The sequence below is a fragment of the Arachis hypogaea genome, chromosome 4 (genome assembly GCF_003086295.3).
Source record: "Arachis hypogaea cultivar Tifrunner chromosome 4, arahy.Tifrunner.gnm2.J5K5, whole genome shotgun sequence".
Taxonomy (NCBI): domain Eukaryota; kingdom Viridiplantae; phylum Streptophyta; class Magnoliopsida; order Fabales; family Fabaceae; genus Arachis; species Arachis hypogaea.
This window is the reverse complement of record NC_092039.1, coordinates 15,665,154-15,688,160: the sequence shown is the minus strand read 5'-3', so window position 1 is coordinate 15,688,160 and position 23,007 is coordinate 15,665,154. Positions and strand designations below refer to the sequence as shown.

Below are 23,007 nucleotides of genomic sequence, written 5' to 3'. Positions count from 1 at the left end.
TTTCTATTCCCGAAGATAAAGTAAGTGAAAAATTATTATTTTTGGTTTAATAGAAAGTTTAATCCGAAAAGGTCGTATGGATATAAAGTTTGTGTAATTCTGAGTTCTTTTGATATTTTAAAAATAAGATTGTAATTTAGCCGCTGATGATTGTTTTGGTGACTACCTTAGATATAAGATTTAAGAATTAATTTTTATACTATTATCAAATATTTTTTAGAGTATATTGTTATAATAATTACTGATAAAAAATTGATAAATTCGAATTTTTAAAATTTGAGAACTTTTAAATTAATTATATTATTTATATATTAAAATTAACTATTAAAATCAATTATTAATATAAAATATATATTAAAATATAATACATACATAAATATATAATGACTAATTTTAATAATTAATTTTTATTTTTAAATAAAAGTTTTAACATTTCACCCTAGTAATAATAGCTTCGGAAGAAAAGCAAAGGGTTTAGAAGAAATCGGTTTAGGTTACAACTATTCGTTCACGGAACAAATTTTCTCACAAGATTAATAGTATAATCAAAATAAAAAATATTATTTATATATTAAAATTAATTATAATATATTTATATATAAATATATGTATAATTTAATTTATTTTTAATATATATTTTATATTAATGATTAATTTGGTATATATATGTAATATATTTTTTTATTAAAAATAAAAAAATTTAAATTCATAATTTTTTAAATAAATATAAAAAAATTATGTTATTTAAACTATATCTTATTAGTATGATTGAATCTAAATAAACAATAATCATAAAAACAACAAATAGAACAGATCATAATTTCATAATAATCACATGTGGAAGCAAGACTTTGGGGGTGGTCTAAGGTCCATGATCTACTGGACCGAAAAATCAATCGGCCATATATTCAACTCTGGTAGACTAGTTATAGTTTTTCTTTCCTTTTCTTCACGTTTAGTTTTGGGAATTGACTTAGGTGGGGAAACCTAAAATAGATTTTGGTGGTCTTTAAAAAAAATATAAAATATAATATAAAATGACTATTTTATACTTATTTTTTATATTTTTTATTTTTTTAATAGATTTTTTTTAATAAATAAAATAATTATAATAATTTCTAAAATAAATAATTTAAAAATATTTACTAAAATAAATAATTTAAAAATATTTATCAAAATAAATATTTTTTTATTTTGTTTATATTGTAAAGAAAATAATTTTACATATATCTCGTTTACAATATAAATGATATATATGTATTTATAAATAGTTAAATATAATTTTTAAAATAATAAAAAATATTGATAATTTAAATTAGACCAAACTCTTAAAAATGGAACGTTTTAAATAATAGGAAAGGTGGACGATTTTAAATAATAAAAAAGATAAAGAATCCATTTTAAATAATAGAAAAGATGTAATGTTCATTTAAAATAAACACGTTAATACTAAGATAGATTATCCATTTTAAATCATTTTAAATAATTTAAACGTATTAATGTGTTTATTTTAAATGGACAATCCATCTTCTTTATTATTTAAAATGGACTGTTTATCTTCTCTATTGTTTAAAATCGTCCATCTTTTCTATTATTTGAAACATTCCATTTTTAAGAGTTTGGTTCAATTTAAATTATTAATAATTTTTATTATTTTAAAAAATTATATTTAATTATCTATAAGATGCTAACTCATATCAATTAAAAGATGGCATGAAATTGATGCACAGTAAATAAAACAGAAAAAAATGAGAAGAGAATTGAAATGGTTATCTCCCACTCTTCTTCTGTTTTATTTATCCTCATCAACCTCTCTTAATAATTGGCAAATTTCTCCTAATAATTGGTAAACGGTTATCTCCTACTCTTTATCTGTTTTATTTATTTTCATCAACTTCTCATAATAATTAGCAAACAGTTATCTCCTATTTCTTCTGGTTTATCATTATTTTTACTTTCATAAAAAAAATAGCCACATATAAATGTTAAAAAAAATAAAATGGTAACAAAAAAAAGAATAAAATAGACATTTTCAAGTAATTTTTTTAAATATTTTAATATAAGTATGTTTTATAGAATTATCTTTTATATAATAAAAATATTTTAATCTTATCCGTTGATTTAAATTTTTAATGGATAAAATTTATAAAAAATCTTGGACCATTAAGGATCCAAATATTCTTTCCTCACCTAAAAAACCTCCTTAGTTTTGTATTAAGCGATGAACATAAGTTAAAAATTCTATATACCAACCATGGGAAGATTAACCTTAACCTATATATTATCCGATAGGAGTGTTTATGGGCAGAGTAAAATCGAGTTTGTTTTCATTTAGATTTGATTTTAAATATACACTAAATCTATTTTTTAAATCTTAATCTAATTCTAAACTCAATAAAATTTAAATATTTTCGAACCACAACTATACCGAATTCAAATTGAATAAAAACTGGGTCTTTAAAACTTTAACAATAATTTATAAAATAATAAATTTATAATTAATATAACATAATATTAAAATAAATTTAAAACATAATTTTTTTTAGGAGTGACCATGCACACCCTTATTATCCAATAATATTGTTAGGTTATTTTATCATACAATATGTGTCTATATTTCAAATATTATTTTTATATAAAAGTTATCTTGTTTATGTATTGATATATATTATTTATATTTTTTTATTAAAATGATGAACTATAAAATAATAAATTTGTTCCAGAAAAATAATTAAATTATAATGAAAATTAAAATTGAAGTTAGCTATAATTATATTTTTATCCGTATTTTACTTATAAATGTCAATCTAATTTAACTATATTTTTTATAAAATTTGATTATAATTATTAATAAATTTTAATTATATTATTTAGATAATTTGATTATATTGTTTACAAAGTTTAAATATAAATGTGAATAAGTGATTTTTTTTATTTTAACGTGTATTTCTGTATGGATGATTTTTTTCCCAATATTATTGATAATACTTGTAATTTTAGACGTCTCTTTAATTTTAGCCTAAAAATCATATTCATTTACAATTGCCAGCTATATATATCTCGAAAGCTAGAAATTAAAGATTCTCTAGAGGATGATCCACGAGGACTCTCTATGGACAAGAGTGCTATATAGCATGTAGAAACCACTCTCTATGTACTGTTTACCAAACTGAAATATGGGGGTGTTGCATGGCTTCAAAATTGGATGGGATCTGAGAATCAGGAAAATTAAATAACAAAAACTGTATCCGACTTATTTTGAAAAAATATTTTTAAATTTTGTTATTTGTAAAAATATTTTTAAATTATTTAAAAATATAACAAAAACATATTTTTGTGAATTAAGATGTTTTAAGTTAACCAAAAAGAATGATGTGATAAGTAAAACTTTTCATGTAATAAGTGAAATTTTAATATTAACAAATTAGTCACCTCAAATTTTTCTGTTAAAAGAACAGATTTTTAAACACCATTCCCTATTTTTTTCATATTCTAAAATTATTTAAGAGTATTTTTTGTTGATAACAAAATTTAAAAACATTTGTATCAGCGCCAAGATAATTTGGGCGCATTTTAAATGGTTTATCCGAAAATTTGTTTTGGAGACAAACTTACTGTCAGTTTGCGAGGTGTTAAAGGAACGAACCAAGCTGGAGAATCACCCAAAGAGAAATACAGGTAGAGAGTGGGAGTTTCACTTCTTAGATATGCCTCCTGTAGATTTAAGGAAAGTCATTGATGATGATTGTAGAGAGGTTTTTTAAACTCTGATTAATTAGTGTCACATTTTTAGTTTGCTTTTATCTTGGACTTTTAGCTACTTTTTCAATTTAACCATCTTTTTTCTTACTGTTAGAACATTTGTTAATTTGTAATATTTATATATATAGTATTTTTAAGATACTATTTACACACCATAATCACTCATTGTATATTTATTATATAAATATATATAATTTAATGAAATTTTAATATATAATAATTTTACCATACCCCTAACATAATTGATAATATTTATACTTTCACTTATACTCCTAAAAAAAGTTTTAAATATTTTTTTAATAATGTAAATTATTAATGCTCCATTAGAAAAGAAATAAAAGAGATAATACAATTAGTACCTAATTTTATTCACGAAACCAGCTTTTCTGTACCCAACAACCAGTTAATTATTCCAATCTTTTATCATTTTCATATTCACTAAGATGAGTTGTTGAGTGAGAGAAGCAGAAGAACAGAGCAAGCTAAGTGAAAATAAATAAAGTAGAACTCAGTAAAATCAATCCAAAAGCTCAAACACTTTGATCAATCAAACCTGAGAGCTTATTACAAGTGACAAGGCGGCAAATCCAACCCCAAGCCACATATACAAAGACTCATATCATATGACACAACAAATTACAAAAACAACCACCAAACATAATAATAAACTTTTTTTATTGTTTACATCAATCAACCAAAAGCAACTCTCTCTCTTTTTTCTTTAAATATATTTATATTACCATTATTAATCTCTCCATCTTTCATCATATCTTAAAGAGACATAGGGTAATAATAAACACTCTAGTTGGACAAAACATAACCCTCAATAGCCTTGAAGATTCCTTGGCTCTTTTGTTTGACATCTTGATGAACTTCATCAGGGAGAGGAGCATCACCCTTGGTGTGGAATGTAACAGAGACCTTGATTTTGGATCCACCATCAGCAGCCTCAAGCTTTGTCTTGAATGAAACTTTCTCTAAGATCTCTTGGAACCCTGTTCCTCCGGATATTGTGTAGTCATATGTGTAGGTAGCCTCATCAATTGCATCAATCTTGTGTAGCACATAACTAGTTTTCCCATCTGATCAATAATTCATAATTAACAATCAATATTACTTTAATTTTACTTAATTATTATATCTATTATGTTAATTACATAGTAGGCAATAACAACCATTTGTTGTATTGTATTCTCAGTTACCCTAGTTTTATCCAAGTTGAGTAAAAGATTCCTTAGTTGGATTTTTTTTAGAAATTTTTTATATTTTTAACTATAAAAAATTTCCAAACTTATCATTCAGAAAATTATTTAAATAATTATATATTAATATATATTAAAATTATTTATTATATATTATATACATTTATATATATATTAATAAATATATTTTTAATTAAATAATCAATTGTGAGAATAAATAATAAATTTATATAGTAGAATAATAATTTTATAACAATATAATCAAATTCTTTTATAAAATAAATAATACATATTTTTATACAATTACTTAATAGTATTGATTTTTTTTATGTATATATAATATAATCGTATATTTATTAAGGCAGTGAAGTTAAAAAAATTGAGAGTATTATGTTATAGGAAGAGTTTAAAACGTTCTTCAAATATCCGTGTTGTAATTATTTTAAGTGGAGTGCTAGGAAAGAATAAATTTTATAATTTATAATTATTAATTAATTATTATTATTATTTTTAATAATATAAAATTATATTTAAATAGTATATAATTATTTATTTTTTAATTTTTATTAATTAAATATTAACCAAATTTTATTTTTATTGATTAAAAAAATTTAATTGTTAGGAGGATGTTTTTATAAAAATGCTTAAAACGTCTTTTTATAAAAATATTTACGTATCATATTATTATTAGACGTATTAATGAATCGGTTATTTTTAAATTTTTTAATAAATTAAAATAAAATCCTTTTTTATAAAAATAAAAATAAACTTAATTGTTATTAAATTCGGTCGAACTGACTAATTTATATAATTCATTGTATTATGATTTTTTTGTTTTTTCTTTAAATAAAAATTAAAAATATATTTATTTTTTTATCAAAAATTTAAATATAATTCTATTTAAATGGTATAAATTAATCAGATTAAATCGAATCTAATAATTATAATGTGAATAATTAAATTTATTATTATTGGTATAATAAATCAATTTTATTTTAATTTATTAAAAATAAATTATTAATTAATTTAATAAAAATATCCAATAATATCATGACATATGACACGTATAAACGTCTTTTAAAAAAATATTGAAACGTCTTTTAAAAAAATATTGAAAGTATATTTATCAAAGTAGTCTCTTTTAAATTATTAGTCGAAATAACGATTAAGGGAGTTTATATATACGAACCTTCAACAGCGGTAACCTTCTTGACAGTTCCAGGGCCTCCGTTTCCTTCAACGATCTCAATACTCTGGATTGCCGGAATCAGCTTTGGGGTGAGTTCATCGCCGTCTACCACGGTGGCTTTGAATAGTTTTGCTGGAGGCACCGGTGAGGTTGACTCCTCTTCAAAAGTGTGAACACCCATAACTATATGATTGAGTGAAGAGAGTTGTGAGAGTATTCAACTTCTTAATTAGTAGTGAGGGTGATGCGATTTATAACAAAGCAAGAGGTGCTATTTATAGAGACTCTTCTGCACTTGGATTAGCTTAGGACAATTAATTAAGTTCACTATGGCTCACTAGCTAGTTGCGAATTGGAATAATAATAATAAGGTGGCTGCTTATCTCATAAGTTTAATTTATTGGGACAATGTGAAGTGGGATGGGGGAAAAGAAAACAAACAAGACCCGAGAATTAGTCAAAGTAGACGGATTTATTTTAAAATTTAAATTTGTGTAATTAAAAAAATAAGCAATAAGGCTTCTAGACGGTGTATGATGTGTTGGTTTTACATTGACAAGTGTTCAGCTGGCACAAATTAAATTAATGAAGCGGTGGATTTTAAAATATCATTTTCATGTGACTTCAATATATCGAGTTCATCCTTAAGTGTAAGAATAATTGGTACGGTAAGGAGTTAAAAATTTTAGGAAAATTATATGGTACAGATTTAAATCTGTACAGATTTAAAGATTTGTTTATGTGTTAAAATCTAAATCACACATTCTAAAGCCACATTTTTCATTTAAAATCGTAACTCTTCACAAAGAAAAACGTCACTTAATGGAAAAAAGTAAATTAAAAGATTTAAGAGAAGAAATAATTAAGTTATCAAAATTAATAGATCAAAAATTAATGATTTTAACTAATGTTAACTGTAATGACACCGAATTCTTAAAATCAATACAAAATGATTTCTCTCAAAATCTTTATTTTACTATAAGTTTTATTGAAGGGCTTCAAAAACCTGAAAAAACTTATTTTTCACACGGAATTTCTAAAAAATGTTACCATGGAAATGATTCACCACATCTTTATCATACCTTTAACCCACAATTAAATTCTATAGTAGACATGCTTGAAGAAATTTTAGTATCCATAAAATTTTAGAGAAATAAGTAAAAAGAGAATCCCAAAGAAGAAAAATTTCAAAATATAATCAACATAACAGATTTAAAAGTAAAACCACCACTAAAATTATGAATATTGAAGAAAAATTAGAAGAAGTTACAATGCTTTTTAAACAATTAAAAATGGCTCAAGAAAATAATACTATGGAACAGGGATTTCAAATAGAAGAAGAATTAAATCCTGAAAATATAGAAAATGAAGAACACATCCTAGATTATTCAAGCAATGAAGAACCAGCAATTCCAATACAAGTAAAAAATGAAGCTGGAACATCTAAGGATAATCAATCTCAATTTAAATGGGAAACAGGTTTTGATAATTATGCTTTTAAAAAAGGATTTATAAATAAAGATTCAAAATATACAAAAATACCATCAAAATATGTTCCTAAAATCCAGGAAATGGAAGGAGATAGAATGCTCGATTTAGACTGTAAAAAGAATGAAAAAGAAATTTTTGAAAACTGGTTAAATTCCTTTTTATTGGAAGCTTTTACCAACCCAAAACTTAGTGAATTGTCTGGAAGAGACATTTGGAATTACATAGGGTTTCATACTAAAGGAACTATAAGAGATTATATGACATCAATAGAAAACCAAATAATAGAAGAATTAGCAACAAAAACAACAGCTTATGATAAGATATTATATATAATGATGATTCTATATAAAGAATTTTTTGGAAAAAATATTATAGATCATAAACAAGAAGTCTATAATAAAGAATATCAAGAAGCAAAAAACCATTTAGCTAATATTCAGATATATGATTTATGTAATGTGGAGTCTTATATATGTGAATATAGAATACATTATTACAAATTAAAAGAAGAAGATAAAAATCATTATCTTAGTATGTATATAACAAAACTTCCATATCCTGCTAATGAGTTTATAATGGGAAGATTTATAAGAGAAATAAATAGAGGAACAATTGAAAATAATTTTGGTGGAGCAACCTCTGCAATAAGAGAGGAAATAAAAGAACGGTGTATGCAAGAAGCAACTCAAAAAAGATTTGCAAATATAATTAGAATTTGCTGTCAGGATAATGAAGAGATACCTCAAAAATATGGTCTTAATAAAAATTTTCAAAGAAAAAGAAAATATCAATTTAGAAAAAGAAAATACTATCCAAACTGGAGAAAAAAGAGGTATTTTAGAAGGAGAGATAACAATAAAAACAAAAGACAAAAAAGTAACTATTGCCCAAATAAAAAAGAAAATTGCAAGCGTTGGTATTGCCAAGAAGAAGGACACTATGCAAATGAGTGCCCGAAAAAGAAGGATAAAAAGGATCTTACTAAACAAATAGAAATTGCTAAGTCTTGTTTCATGGAACCTTTAGAGGAATCTGATGATAACTTAGACTATATTTTTGAATATGTCTCGGAAACAGACTCAGAGACTGAGTAATAATGCCACATTTATTACTATAAAAATAACAGAAAAGTTTATAAATGCTTTCATAGATTCTGGAGCAACACAATGCTTTGCTAGTTCAAATATAAAACTTGATTGGAAAAAATTAAAGAAACCATTAAGAGTTAGAATAGCTGACAAATCAATACATAAAATTGACCAAAAAGCAGAGATGGTTGAAATTTTTATTCAAAATTATAGGTTCATTGTTCCATCTATATATATGTTAGATTCTGGAATGAATTTTATCATAGGAAATAACTTTTTAAAATTATATCATCCATTCATTCAAGAATTAACATATATAGTTTTAAAAGCTCCACACGATTCTTCAATAAATCAAAAATCAAAACGTATAAAAATACCAACTACTACTATAGATAAGATCTTAAAATTTAAAATATTTTCTATATTAGAGACATGTTATTTAAATTTATACTTTCAGATAAATATCCCAAAAAATAATCTTGAAATAAAGATAGAAGAATTGTTGGATGAAATCTGTGCTGAAAATTCTCTAAATATTAAAAATACAAATAACGAATTAGTAAGTATTAAGTTAAAAGATCCTACAAAAGAGATAAATATTCCAAATAAAATTCCTTATTCCGCAAGAGATAGAGAAGAGTTTTCGTTAGAATGTAAAGATCTTTTGGAAAAAGGAATTATAAGATTAAGTAAAAGTCCTCATGCGGCTCCAGCCTTTTATGTCGAAAACAATAATGAAATTAAAAGGGGAAAACGAAGAATGGTTATTAACTATAAGAAGATGAATGAAGCAACTATTGGTGATGCTCATAAACTTCCAAGAAAATATTCTATTTTAGAAAAAATCAAAGGAACAACTTGGTTTTCATCTCTTGATGCAAAATCAGGATATTGGCAACTTCGTTTAGACGAAGAAACAAAGAAATTAACTGCTTTTACTTGCCCAACAAAAGAATCAACAAGTGTATTACTCTATGAATGGAATGTATTACCATTTGGATTAAAACAAGCCCCAGACATTTATCAAAGATTTATGGAAGAAAATCTAAAAGAGTTAAATGAATTTGTTTTAGTGTACATTGATGATATACTAATTTTTACAAAACAGGATAAAGAAGATCATCTTCAAAAATTATTAATAGTTTTAGAAAGATGTAAAGATAAAGGATTAGTTCTTAGCAAAAAGAAAGCAAGAATAGCAAAACAAGAAATAGAGTTTCTTGGATTAATTCTATCCACTCAAGGAAGGCTAAAACTACAGCCAAATGTCCTAGAAAAGGTAAATTTATTTCCTAATAAAATAGGAGATAGAAAACAATTACAAAGATTTTTAGGGTATATAAATTATATTTCTGATTAAGGATTTTTAAAGAATATAACAGAATATACTAAAAGCTTATTTCCAAAAATAAGTACTAAAAAAGAATGGAAATGGGATGAAAAAGATAGTATGCAAATTCAAAGGATTAAAGAATTATGTGAAAAACTTCCAGAACTTTATATTCCAAAAGAAAATGACTACTTAATAGTAGAAACAGATGCTTCAGACATAACCTGGTCAGGATGTCTAAAAGCTAAGAAGGCTATAAAAAGTTTAGAACAAGAAAAAGAATCACTAGATTCTAAATATTCCCCAAAGGAATTACTTTGCAGGTATATTTCAGGGACTTTTACTCCAACAGAACAGAGATATACTACTCATGAAAAGGAAACTCTAGCAGCAATTAAATCTCTTAAGAAATGGAAAATTGATTTACTACCCAGAGAATTTACATTAAGGACAGATTCAAGTTACCTAACAGGTTTCATACGATATAATTTAAAAGTTGATTATAATCATGGACGATTGGTAAGATGGCAATTATTTTTGTTACAATATCCAATAAAAATTGAATATATTAAAGGTGACAAAAATGCTATTGCAGATACATTAACAAGAGAATGGAGTTCATCTACAACGCATTAGATCAAAAAATTCAGAAATACGAACAAGAACTCGAAAAATGCAAGCATTGTCAGCAAATAAGGACACAGATCCAATCCCTCAAGAAGGCCATCGAAGCAATGAAATCAACACAACAACCAAAACCATCAGAGCTCAGCCAGCTAAGCGTGGTGGACAAATCAGGTGAAGAAAAAATTCCAGAAAATAAAACAATTGCTGAAATTATCAAAAAATCCACCCAAGATAAAAAATATTATGTAATTTATAATGGCCCCATGAAAGGAGTATATGATGCCTGGGAAAAAGCAGCACCATTTACACATCAATCAAGGATAATTCATAAAGGAGGGTTTTTAACACTGGAAGAAGCAAAGGAATCTTTCAGGGAATATGAAGCTCTTCATCCAGAGCAAACCCTAAAAAGAGCAGATAAAGCTCCAATTCAAACCCAGAGAACAGGGATAATAAGAAACATTCCTACAAGGACTGAAATCAAAGAAAAGAAAAGGGTCTGTAGATCAAATCTCAGAGAAACCCTTAATATAGTCCTGAACTGGACTGAAGAAAAAAGAGCAATTTTGGGATATTATCCTGTTGCCAAAGAACAGCTAACAAAGCTGGTTATATTTCCAGATGCATCCCCATCGGACACCTATCAGTTTTTCCAGTATGGATTAATTGATACAATTTTAATTTTTAATGATCTAAAAATTATTAGTGAGTTTCCTACAGGATTCGTTGATGCAGTAAAGAGATTTAAAAATATGATTGACAACGTAAATCCAAGGGATATATCCCTAAAATTTACAAACAGTCAACCTATTTTTAATGAAGAAGAAGAATGCTTGGTTCCAGCACACCAAGTAATATTCATGTCCGTCTTCCCAGAAAATTTTCAACCAATTGATCAGATCCAAGACTTAACAATTTACAGTCATGAAGGAAGGCTAGCCAGCACATTAGCAAGGGTCTTTGAAAGAACTCAAAAAATAACGAAGGAATCTCACACAAGAATTAATTATAAGAGTAGAAATACTTTGCTTGTGTCCAGTAAAAGAAATGAAATTGAAGAAAGAGAGATGAGACTCTTGGTGGAATTTGAATCAGCATTCTACAACTTATCTGGACTCTTAGAAAAGCTCCCCGAAGGGATAAAGAGGAATCTCTGCTATTTGATAAAAGACAGAGAAGACCACAAGTGCCAGCTATGTGTCTCAGAGTTATCTGAAGAAAGCAATAATGAAACGAAATCAACCCACATGATAAAGGAAGAAGACAACGCATCTGAAGGTCACATGATGAAAGAGGAGGACAGCCCATCTGAAGCATCTCTCAACATTATTGCATAGTGACGTAAGCGCTTAGGTCATAGAGCACCAACAATGTAGCTGGTGTAAGATAATAAACAATGACGTAAGCAATGACGTCATAAGAAGGGTAAGGATGGGAATTGTCCATCAGACCCAACCATTATAAATAGGTTACTTAGGCAATTGTAGAAATCATCAGACAATAGAAAGCAGGAGGCTAAGAGTACTCATATGCTAGGAGAGCAAGGAGGAAGTTGCCGAGGCGATTCTAAAGTCTGAAGAAGAATTCCCTTAGGAAAAACCAATTCTAAACTCCCCTCTGGAGTTAGTATCTACAATCTCCCCTCTGGAGATAAAAACATCTTATGTAAATATTCTAAATAAAGGAAGTTTTTCTCCAGAAAGGTACGCCTTTATCCTTAGTTACGAATTATTTAGAAAGTTTAGAATTAACGGAAGAATCTGATTATTATAGATTATCTGCCTTATTAGATAATGAAAAACAGGTTGTTCTAAAAACATAATTAAATCTCAAATCAAATGAAAATTTTAATAAACAAAATCTTTTAAAAGAAGTTTTTAATAGAAAAAATATAATATACTACGGAAAAATTCAACTTGAAGCCCCTATAAAAATAAAATCCGCCAATGGAGAACTTGAAATAGCTTTGATAAATGATGAAGAATTGAGTAAACAGATTGAGAAAATTAAGGACCAACAAAAAAGATCTAAAATTGGATGGATTCATATTAGTACTATACAAGTCTTAATCAAATCTACATATATGAAAGGAATTAATTCACCAATAAGCTTAGCAATCTGTGACAAAAGAATTACTGATGACCCAATAGATCAAATAATTGGAATTGTTCATGGAAACTTGGCAAACGTAAATGTTAAATTCAATGCCCATCTTGGATATGCTATACCTTTATCAACTGAAAATCTTGGAAGATCTATAAGTTTGGCTTATAAATTTCACAGAAAGAATTTAATGGAACAAGATGATGAACCATTTTCAATTACATATGCAATAAATTATGCTTTAACAAATAGCCATCATAGTATAATATTTAAAAACAGAGAAAGAATTTATGTCGATGAATTATTTCAGAAAATAGTAAAAACAGAAATACCAAAATATAAAGCTATTGAAAACCAGTTCTATTACTAAAAGAACCATCAGGAAAATTAGTTTCATCAAATTTTCAAATAAGAGAATCTAAAATTAATAGTCCTTTAAACTTATCTAAGTTAAAGATTAAAGAAGAAAATTCTGAAATAAAGGAATTAACAAAAAAGGTCGAAAAATTAAATGAAACCCTAAACACTAAATTATGACAATAAATAAAGAAAAAATATATGTAACTTATCAAGACAAGAAACAAGAGCTCTTTGAAAGAGAAAATCGGTTGAATTATTTACAGTTTTCTGAAATAAATCAAAGAGCATTTGAAACTCTAAAAATAATCTATGACAAGTTGAAAAGAGAAGTCAAAGAGTTAGAAAAATTAATAGAATCTCTAGAAAATAGTGATGAATCGATGATAGAATTTGCAGAAATTCTAAGATAAATAATGAAGCATACAAAGATTGAAAGACCAGAAAATAAAATAAAAAGAAAAAGGGCGAAAAAATTAAAAAGTAAAATAAAGGAGTATAAAAGGGAGTTAAATAATCTTCAGATCGAAATTAATGACCTTATAATAAAAAGGATAGAAATAAGAATAAATATAAATAAGTTGAAGTTAAACTTAAAAAAAATTTATAAATGCCTGGAAAACCATATTATGACTTAAAAGAATTAAAACTGTTGAAAGAAAAAATGGAAAATGAAGTTGAAAAATTAAAAAGATATTTAGAAACAACAGAAAGTGTAGAAATAAAAGAAGTTTTTGAGGATTTGAGAAATTATATTAAAGAAAAAGACAAGCAGATAAAAGATTTTATATACAATAATCCAAGCAAAAAAGAATATTATAAACTAAAACAAGATTGAAAAAACTATAAAAATTAAATCAGAGTTATAACTACTAGTAATAGTAGAAATGATCAATACTTTTGATTATGGTTTTGCAAATTATAAAGCACCACCAATCGAATCTATACAAATTATAAACTTATTAGAAGTAAAATATGAAGAGTTAATAAAAATTTCGAAAAAGAAATTAAAAGAAAAATTGATCATTGAAAATTGGGAAAAAGAAATTAAAAGAAAAATTGATCATTGAAAATTGGTATCAGAGCCAAGTTAACGATTAAGAGTAACACTTTTTCTTTAAGCAACACTTTTAGTGATACACTTTTAAATCAAAAAACAAAAATCTGTACCAAAACACACCTGTACACTAGATGGACCCAAAATTTTATTACATATGCGTCACTTATCATTTGAATGATTTTTTTTAATAATTGGATTATTTATCACCAATTAAGATTTTAAATGTTTTATATATATCAACAATTGATTAAAGAAGATTTTTTACTCGATCACACTTTTGGTTTATTTAAATAATCTTAAACACTTAGGTCACTCACTTCTCATTTTAAATTGTTTCACTAGACAGTAAAACTGCACAAGCAATACAGGAACAAGCAAGGGTTAACTTTTAAACATTTTCTACTTTTTTTTTAACAAAAGAAAAACAATTTGTAGTCATTTTTCTAGATACTATGAGTTTTTTTTTTATAATTTTATACATATAATTTATTTATCCAGAAAAAAAAATGATCTCTCTTGCTTTAAAAAAAATTAAGGTTAGTTGTTAGTGAATCAATCTTAATTATTATCAATTAATAGGGGTGGGGAGATTCGATCAGAAACTAAAATAAATTAACATTACTTGACGTAATATTTTGAAATTCCAATATACAACTCGGAGTCCTCATGTTATCACAATCATATAGCGGTTGAACCAGATAGTCTTTCATAATTCATTTAAGTTTGTATTCTCTCACTTGAAGATATATGTTACTCTGAAAATTAAATCAATATACTTGGATGTAAGTTATATTGAATTATAAATCTACAAAAATTTTAAAATAAGAATTATCTTAGAATAAAAAAATTTATAATTTGTCATTCTCACTTTTTTCCTAAATATTTCATAAATTTAATATTTTTTTACCAACCATATATATTATATATACAATAAAAAATTTATATTAAAATATAAAATATATATTAAAAATTAATTAAATAATATATATATATATATATATATATATATATACAAATATTAAAATTAATTTAATATCTGATTTTTTTTTTCGACCTAATAAGTACTGGGCCCAGTTGAGGAGAAATTAATTAATATAAAGTGTACGTGTATGCATTAGTGACAAAACACATTGAACTATTTAATTTGAAGATGTAAAAATAAATCGTACTATATATTTGTAGTCTTTATCATCGAAATGCTAAAATCACGCAACGTAATTTTAGTACACTCAAAGCCAGTTAATACAATTAATTAGCCCCCGTCATGCGTCGTATTCAATTAATTTGACTAAATACTCATCAAAGTACAAAAATACAATAATGTCATGTAGGATTAATTTGACTAAAGAGAATAGATTAGCAACTAAAATTATATATTTCAAATATCTGCATCTTTTATTTAGCATATGATATTAGGCGTGCGTTTGTATTTCATTTTTTTGAAAAGGTATTAGCTTATTTGATTTTAATATGAAACTCTTCTATTTAAATTTTTCAAAAAACTGAAAACTGATTTAATTTATAAAAAAATTAGTTATTTTTATAAAATTTACATAAATATGTGAAAACTGATTTTTTTTTATTAAAAAATATTTTTATACTTAACAAAAGCCATAACCAAACACATCCTATATTAGTAATATAAATCTTTAAATTAACTCCTCCCTCATCCAGAATCTTCTCCAAATATCCTAAAACGCTTTATTTTTTTTATTGTTATTTTATTTTTTGTAACTTACATAAATAAATGACTGTATATAAAATTCTAAACTTTTTTTTATTAAAAAATTTTCAAGGACGGCAAAGTTTCAAAATTGGCAACCAAATTAAGCTTGTCGCTTTATAATTTATATAGTGCTGAAAATTCGTGGTTCTTAGGACTCTGATATTCAAGTATACGCTGAATTCTTCTCAACCCTTATCCAACTGCAAAGACTTTTAATAAATAGACTCGAAGTCCATTTCCTAAAATATTATAACCTTTTGTTGAGGGGAAAAAATCATAGATAAAAATATACAAGGGGGACGTTTTCGGGGGAGTATAAATGAACAATATTGGGAAAATAAGAATTGTCTTTGTTTGCCCTTCGCGCCCTATTGTTATTTTGCGGTTCCGCAGCTAAATCTATCCAATTTTTCCTTCATTTGATTAAGTTGCTGAATATTTACTAATAAATTATAATTCAAATCACATAATTTTTTCATATTCATTTAAAAAAATACGAATTCCAGTAAAAAATTGTCTTAGTCTGTCAGAGAGAACAGTTTATTTGGATGGAATGAATAAACAAAAGTTCAATTTTGACAATTATATCCAACCATTTTTATACGGGTTGTAATATAAAAAATTAAATAATATTTAAAAATTATTAATTTATATTTTAAAATATTTAATTTAATTTAATATTTTTTATTTTATTTATTTAATTATTAAATTAAACTTTATCCTATAAATTTAAAATTTTATTTATTTTAATTTAATAAAAAGTTATAAATATTTCATAAATTATATAATGATCATATAAAAAAATTAAAAGTGTACACATTTTTTTTTAGTTTCGTGATAAAATTATTATATAAACAAATAAAGTTGAATGATTTTTTTTGTTGCATTAAAAAATTAGATAAAAGGTTAATTTTTTTTTAATTTATAACGTGAACAAATTAAGTTGAAAAATCTATTTTTTATTGTGTCAAAAAATTAAGTAAAATTTAAAGTAATTTTTTTTATATTCAATTTCAATCTATTTATTTTATTTTCTATTTCAATTTTAATATATTTTTTTATTCGTTTTACTTATTATCTTTTTGTTTACTCTTTTTTCTGCATCGAGTATAAAAAATAAGAGGACAGAGTATTATACATGTCCAAGCTTTTTTTAATGAAATATATATATTTTTTTGAAGGTTTAATGATTCTGTTAGTCCTTATATATAATTTTATTGAATTTTTAATTAAATTTCTATAATTTTTTATCAATTGGATTCTTATATCATATTAAATTTTGTAATTAAGCCCTTATTAACAGTTAATGTAAGAAAATGTTTATAAAATATAAATTTACTAATTTATCTATGTCTTCAACACAGAGAAATCATCTTACTCTCTATTTTTCTACCCTGTGAACCCAAACACCAATCTTTGCAAAGCCACCCTCCTCCATTCAGTCCAACTTTCTCAGTGGCATTCCGTCGAACACCTCACCCCCAATCTCTTCCATTTCCTTTTTGCTTCCACCTTTACCGCCCTCCATCACTATCCCCACCTCATCCACCATCTATTCACATATTATATGTTTTGCATCCTACCCTCTCAACGGCGTCGGTTTCTCCCGCAAAAGTCTTGACATCGCCATCCCTCTCACCACCGTAGCAGGTTTTCTTCTAACTCCGGTAGTAACGATGTTTTGCACCCCTTATCGGCGTCGAACTCTTCCACCTCCGCTGACTATTTCTCATCGATGGTGCCATATCGTGATGGAAATTTACGGTGTCGCGGCAGTACCAACATTTCCTCGACAAGACCACGCCGCACATGCTCCGTCGTTGGATTGGTTCCTTGATCGTTGCTTGTATCTACATTTTGCGCATATACTTGATCCCAGGCTAGTTTTTACATTGTCTCCTACGGTTTCAGAATCTACATGCTCAACCTCCTCATCAGATTCTTTTTCCCTCAAGTTGATCCCGAAATTCAGGAACTCTACGACGGTGTCACTCTCCCCGCTGGAGGTTCCGATGAGTTCCATCCCTTTGCCGCTCCCTGAGTTCAAGTTCTGGTATTTAATTATGGCTAATTCAAGATGGTCATTTTAGTAGGTATGTAGATGGTTATTTTAATTCTTATGCGTGGATGGTTATTTAATTGGATTGGGTTTAGTTATATACAATTAAAATATACAGATGTTCAATTCACTAGATATATGGATAATTATTTTTATCCTTAAGTGGATGGTTATTTTCAATAGGAGTGAGCGACGCCGTAACGATGCGTGGCAAGCCAAGCAGCAACGACGAGGAGGAGTCTGGCAACGCCATTTATTTTCGGTCTGGAGAAAAGCAACGCCGATAAAGATCTTTGTTGACGAACCAGTGACAATGAAAAAATCCCGATGATAACGATGAGACTGATTAAAGACCAAACGACGACGACAATGGCAGAGAATTTCACAAAAAAAATTAGTATTTTAATAAATTAAGATATAATGAATAGTTAACATTTTTAAATTATTGAATAAAATTAAAAATTTTTTAATTGGATAATTTGAGTGGAATATTTTTTCTCCTTTGAGTTCATTGAACCAAATTTTTAATTCATTGTCCATATTATTCAGATTTTCAATTATCTACCAAGCATAACCAATTAACTTTTTATTTTACTATGTCATTATCAATTTAGAAAACACCTTATTCAACCCCTTTTCAATTAGCTTAATCAACCCACCTATATATAATTAGCTTAATCATTGATACATATTAACTTAGATCCAATCTAAGTATAATAAAGTTTCATACACACGTGTATCCAATATGAAATTAAGTTTTCCCCATTATATGGCAGCTCTTATTGTTGGGCATGAAGGTGATGAATAGCAAGTGTATATATAGATTTGGTTATACATAATGAGGATTTGCAAGAAGATAAGCCTCAATGAACTTGAGAAGGCCTTCAGCCCTGCTTTGGTTACTCTTGAGCACTTCATCACACACCTCAGCATCTCCTTTAGTGAAATACTTTATGTTCACCTTCCTAATGGATCCTCCTTCCTCTTTTGGACCTTCCATTACTATGGTCTCAAATGAGATCTTCTCCCATGTTTCTGGTAACCCTACACCCCCAATTATGCTGTAGTTGTATACCCTTTTGGCCTCATCAACTTCTTCAACTTTATGCAATACATACCTGCTTTTCCCACCTTTAATAATATAACTAAAAGTCATTTGCCTTAACATTTCTTCTTATATATATATATATATATATATAAAGCATTTTCTCTAACATCTAATTAGATATCAATGTGAAATACGGGTTTTTTTTTTTTTTTAATATATAAGCGGTTTATTATTTGTGGATATGGATAAAGTTTTAATATTAAATAAGAATATGCATGGATTAGAATTAAGTTAGGCAGCACACGTATATTTTGATCATGATGAGTATGTAGACTATATCCTTTTTTTCTTTCTTTTTTTTTTCATCATAAATGAGTATATATTATTATATATGAAAAATTTAAAATTAAGATTAAAACTCTTTTGATAAACAATAAGAATATATAATTGAAGATTTGAAGTACAGTGGGTGGTGTGTTAAATATTAATAATTAAAAGATAAAACCTATATATGCTTTCCTGTTTTTTTTTTTTTTTTTTTTTTTTTGGCTAGCACTGACCTTCAACCAAGGTGATCTTCTTTATTGTTCCAGCAGCACCATTTCCTTCAATTGTTTCAACACACTGAATAGAATCTACAATCTTTGGGAAGAGATTATGAAAATCTAATGCCATAGCTTTGTAAAGCCTAGCAGGAGCCACAGAAGATGGAGTAGCAAATTCGTGTGTAAAGATACCCATTATTATGATGAAGAATTTAAGATAATGATCTCTAATAATCTAAGTTAAAGTTAATTAGATTTCACAAGGAGAGGAACATAGTAGTGATCATGCTAATATACAAATTAGTCTATGTGGTTAATTAATATTATAAGCGAGGTACGGTGTATATATTCATATATAATGCATGATTAAGTTGATGTTTTTGGCGTCTTTGGAACAAATAATCTTTAATTTGAGGAGTCTCACTTTGGTGGCACAAAATGTTAAAATCTTACCCTGTATTATGATGTGATTATAATTATTATTTTTTAAAGTAAGGTACTCATTACCAAGTCATTTCTCTATTTAATTATATCTTAAGAGCATAATATATTGTTTTCAAGTACAATAATTCATCCTCTAAGTTATTGGGTAATATAATATATATACAGTATTATTAGCATCAATTATGACATAAATATATTTACTTTTAATTTCGAACTTGATAAAGATAATAATTTGGTTCAGATTTTGTCACATCGAGAGTTAGGTGAACCTTTATTTTACAAATTATTTAGCATTATCTATTTGTCGATGAATTGACGTGTGACTTTGTCTCCTTGTTAGAAACTTATGTGGCATATTCCCTTTACTTGGACGAAAAATTATTATTGATTTTAATTTTTAATAGACAAAAAGTTAGATAATTTTATTTCATGATAGAGATTATTTATTTATTTATTTATTTATGTATTTGTCTACTTATAAGACAGGAAAGTTGGATATTTACTATCCATTACACAACAATAATTTTGAGTCGATTTTCCAAAGTTAGTCTCCTCTGCGACTATACGGTCCATGTTTGAATGAATGAGCCACCTCAGAGTCTCCTTAAAAGACTCTTCCTAGTTCATAGTGCTTTTTATACATTTCATAAACTAGAGGTTGTTATCTTTGAGTCTTTTTCTTCTTTTTCTTGTTTTTTTTTTCCTTTGTCTCTTCTTGTATCAAAGATAAGAAAAAAAATAAAAAAAAATAGGCCGTCGTTGCCCCCAGAAAATAATGTTATAATTACTTAATTAATTAACCATTATATTATGTATACATTAAAAAAATAAGGTATTTAATTAATTATTTCTATAAAAATATATTAAAATATAAATATATATCGATAATAATGTTAGAATTTAAAGAGGGAGTTAAATCAAATTAATTTTAAAATTAAAATTTTTTTATTGTATTTTTACATAAATAAATTATATAGGAGATTTCTTATGTTTTGTCTCTAAAATTATAACACAACATAATAGAAAAAAAGAGAATCAAATAAACATGTATTTTAGTTTGATTTTTTTATGTAATGAAATATATATTCAGTCTCCATTATAATCATGGTATAATTTTTAATATAATTAAACTGATTACATACATCCATACTAATGAATTACAATTTAATTTATTTAGTTAGTATCAACTACTAAATTTTTAGCTAAGCCTAATCACCACCAAATGCTGGCTCAATTTGACAAAAAAAAATTCAATTAGTTAAACAACCACCACATACTATCCTAGCTTGATAAGAGAAACTAATCGTAGTTTATCACGAACCAAATATGCAAAAAATTTTTTTTAGCTTTTTTAATGTATTTCTCTTACTTCTTTTCTCTCATGGCCTTTTCATTTTTTCACCACATCATCATAATTTGTCTTTTTCTCAAATACAGAAAAATTAACATCAGATAGCCATAACAAAAAAATCTAAAATAAATCTCAAAAAAAAGAAAAATAATCCTGCGTATATAAAATGATGCATACTCTAAATTTTTTTCATTCTATTTTCTTTGCTTTTAAATATTGTTGTGAGGCAAGCTATACACTGTGAAACTTGCTCTTCAAATTTATTTCATTGCCTTTACAATTTTCTCTAATTCTATCTGTTTCTCTTTTCCTTTTTTGCTAGCGCTTTTTTTTTTTTTCATTCAACAATATGCACTGTTAATTTAAACATTGACTCCAAGTTTCATTTTTAACCATTAAGTTGAATAAAAAAAAAAGTAACCTCTAATTTTATCTTTTTTTTTTCGAATGATATAGTAGAAAATTAGTAGCCTTAACAAGCTCACTTTTGCATGCACAAAAATGATAACACATGGTGATATACTTCGCTTTTAATCCAATGCAATGCAGTCTTTGATTTGACCTAAGTTTTATTGTTTGATTTTTTCTTTCTTTCTCTTTTGATACAACATTTGGAGAACCCTTTTTTATTTTTAGGATGTTTGGAAATCCTTTAGAATTCAATTCCTAATTGTTTTCTCTCAAAATTAATTCCAATTCATTTGAAATTTCATTCCATTTGAATTTCACTTAAAACTTAAAATGTCTAAAATATCCTTATAATTTAATTACTTCTTAACTTTTTTTACTTACATTTTCTAAACACCTTCCACCTTTCAACACAGACTCTTTCTTCTCTCACCACGCCTTCATTCTCTTCTCTTTCTCTCTCTTTTCTTCAAGTCACTTAATATAATATATACATTTTTTTAAAAGGTCTACTATGTAGATCTAAAAAAATTATCCACACGTATAGATTTTATGTGTTTAACTTAGATTAATGACATCAAATATTTGTCAATACATCTGAATATTTCAAGTGAAGTTGTGTCAATCATGACACTAGCAAAAAATAGCATAATTTTTTTTATTTTAATAACATGAATTAATTGCTATAATTTACCATTAATAACTAATTTTTTTTACTTACTATGTCATTAGACCACTCAATAAGTTGGTTCTTGATAGTTCATGTTTATTTTCAGTTGTTGGTTTGTGTTGAAATTTACCATGAATAACTATTTAATTTTTAATTAATAATAATATTTTTTAAATTAATATTTTTAGATTAATCTATTTTTTAAAGAGGTGAATAAATTTTAGTTAAAAAAATTTAGTTAAAAATATATTTTTTTAATTGTTTCATATAATTTAATAAATAAATATATTTATTTTTTAAATATGATGTTATATTAATAAAGGATAAAATTATCTATTATAAAATTTAATTCATTTAATAAATATTCTAAATATTAAAATTCAATTCAATTCTATAATTTTACTAATTCATTCTAAACATTAGAATTTAATTCAATTCTGACTGAAATTTATTTCAGATATACAAGTTTGTTTATCTCCATATCTAATTCGATCATTTTTAAATCAAATATGTGAATATAAGACATTTCAACTTTTTTCATAAATAT

The 23,007-nt window shown here is 25.8% G+C and overlaps 2 protein-coding genes across 2 annotated transcripts; both read right to left on the bottom strand.

Annotated features, from left to right (window-relative positions):
- Window positions 1-4,279: 4,279 nt before the first annotated feature.
- Window positions 4,280-6,726, bottom strand: LOC112796386 (ABA-responsive protein ABR17). Its single transcript, XM_025838818.2, has 2 exons — window positions 6,154-6,726; window positions 4,280-4,844 (listed from the first exon to the last, which is right to left on the bottom strand). The coding sequence occupies exons 1-2, from the start codon at window positions 6,332-6,334 to the stop codon at window positions 4,564-4,566; spliced, it is 462 nt and encodes a 153-aa protein (XP_025694603.1). The 5' UTR covers window positions 6,335-6,726; the 3' UTR covers window positions 4,280-4,563.
- Window positions 6,727-18,628: 11,902 nt separating this feature from the next.
- On the bottom strand, window positions 18,629-19,886 carry LOC112796384 (class-10 pathogenesis-related protein 1). The gene is made up of 2 exons (XM_025838817.3): window positions 19,603-19,886; window positions 18,629-19,125 (listed from the first exon to the last, which is right to left on the bottom strand). Exons 1-2 carry the CDS (start codon window positions 19,781-19,783, stop codon window positions 18,824-18,826), a joined length of 483 nt encoding a protein of 160 aa, XP_025694602.1. The 5' UTR covers window positions 19,784-19,886; the 3' UTR covers window positions 18,629-18,823.
- Between the last annotated feature and the right edge of the window lie 3,121 nt (window positions 19,887-23,007).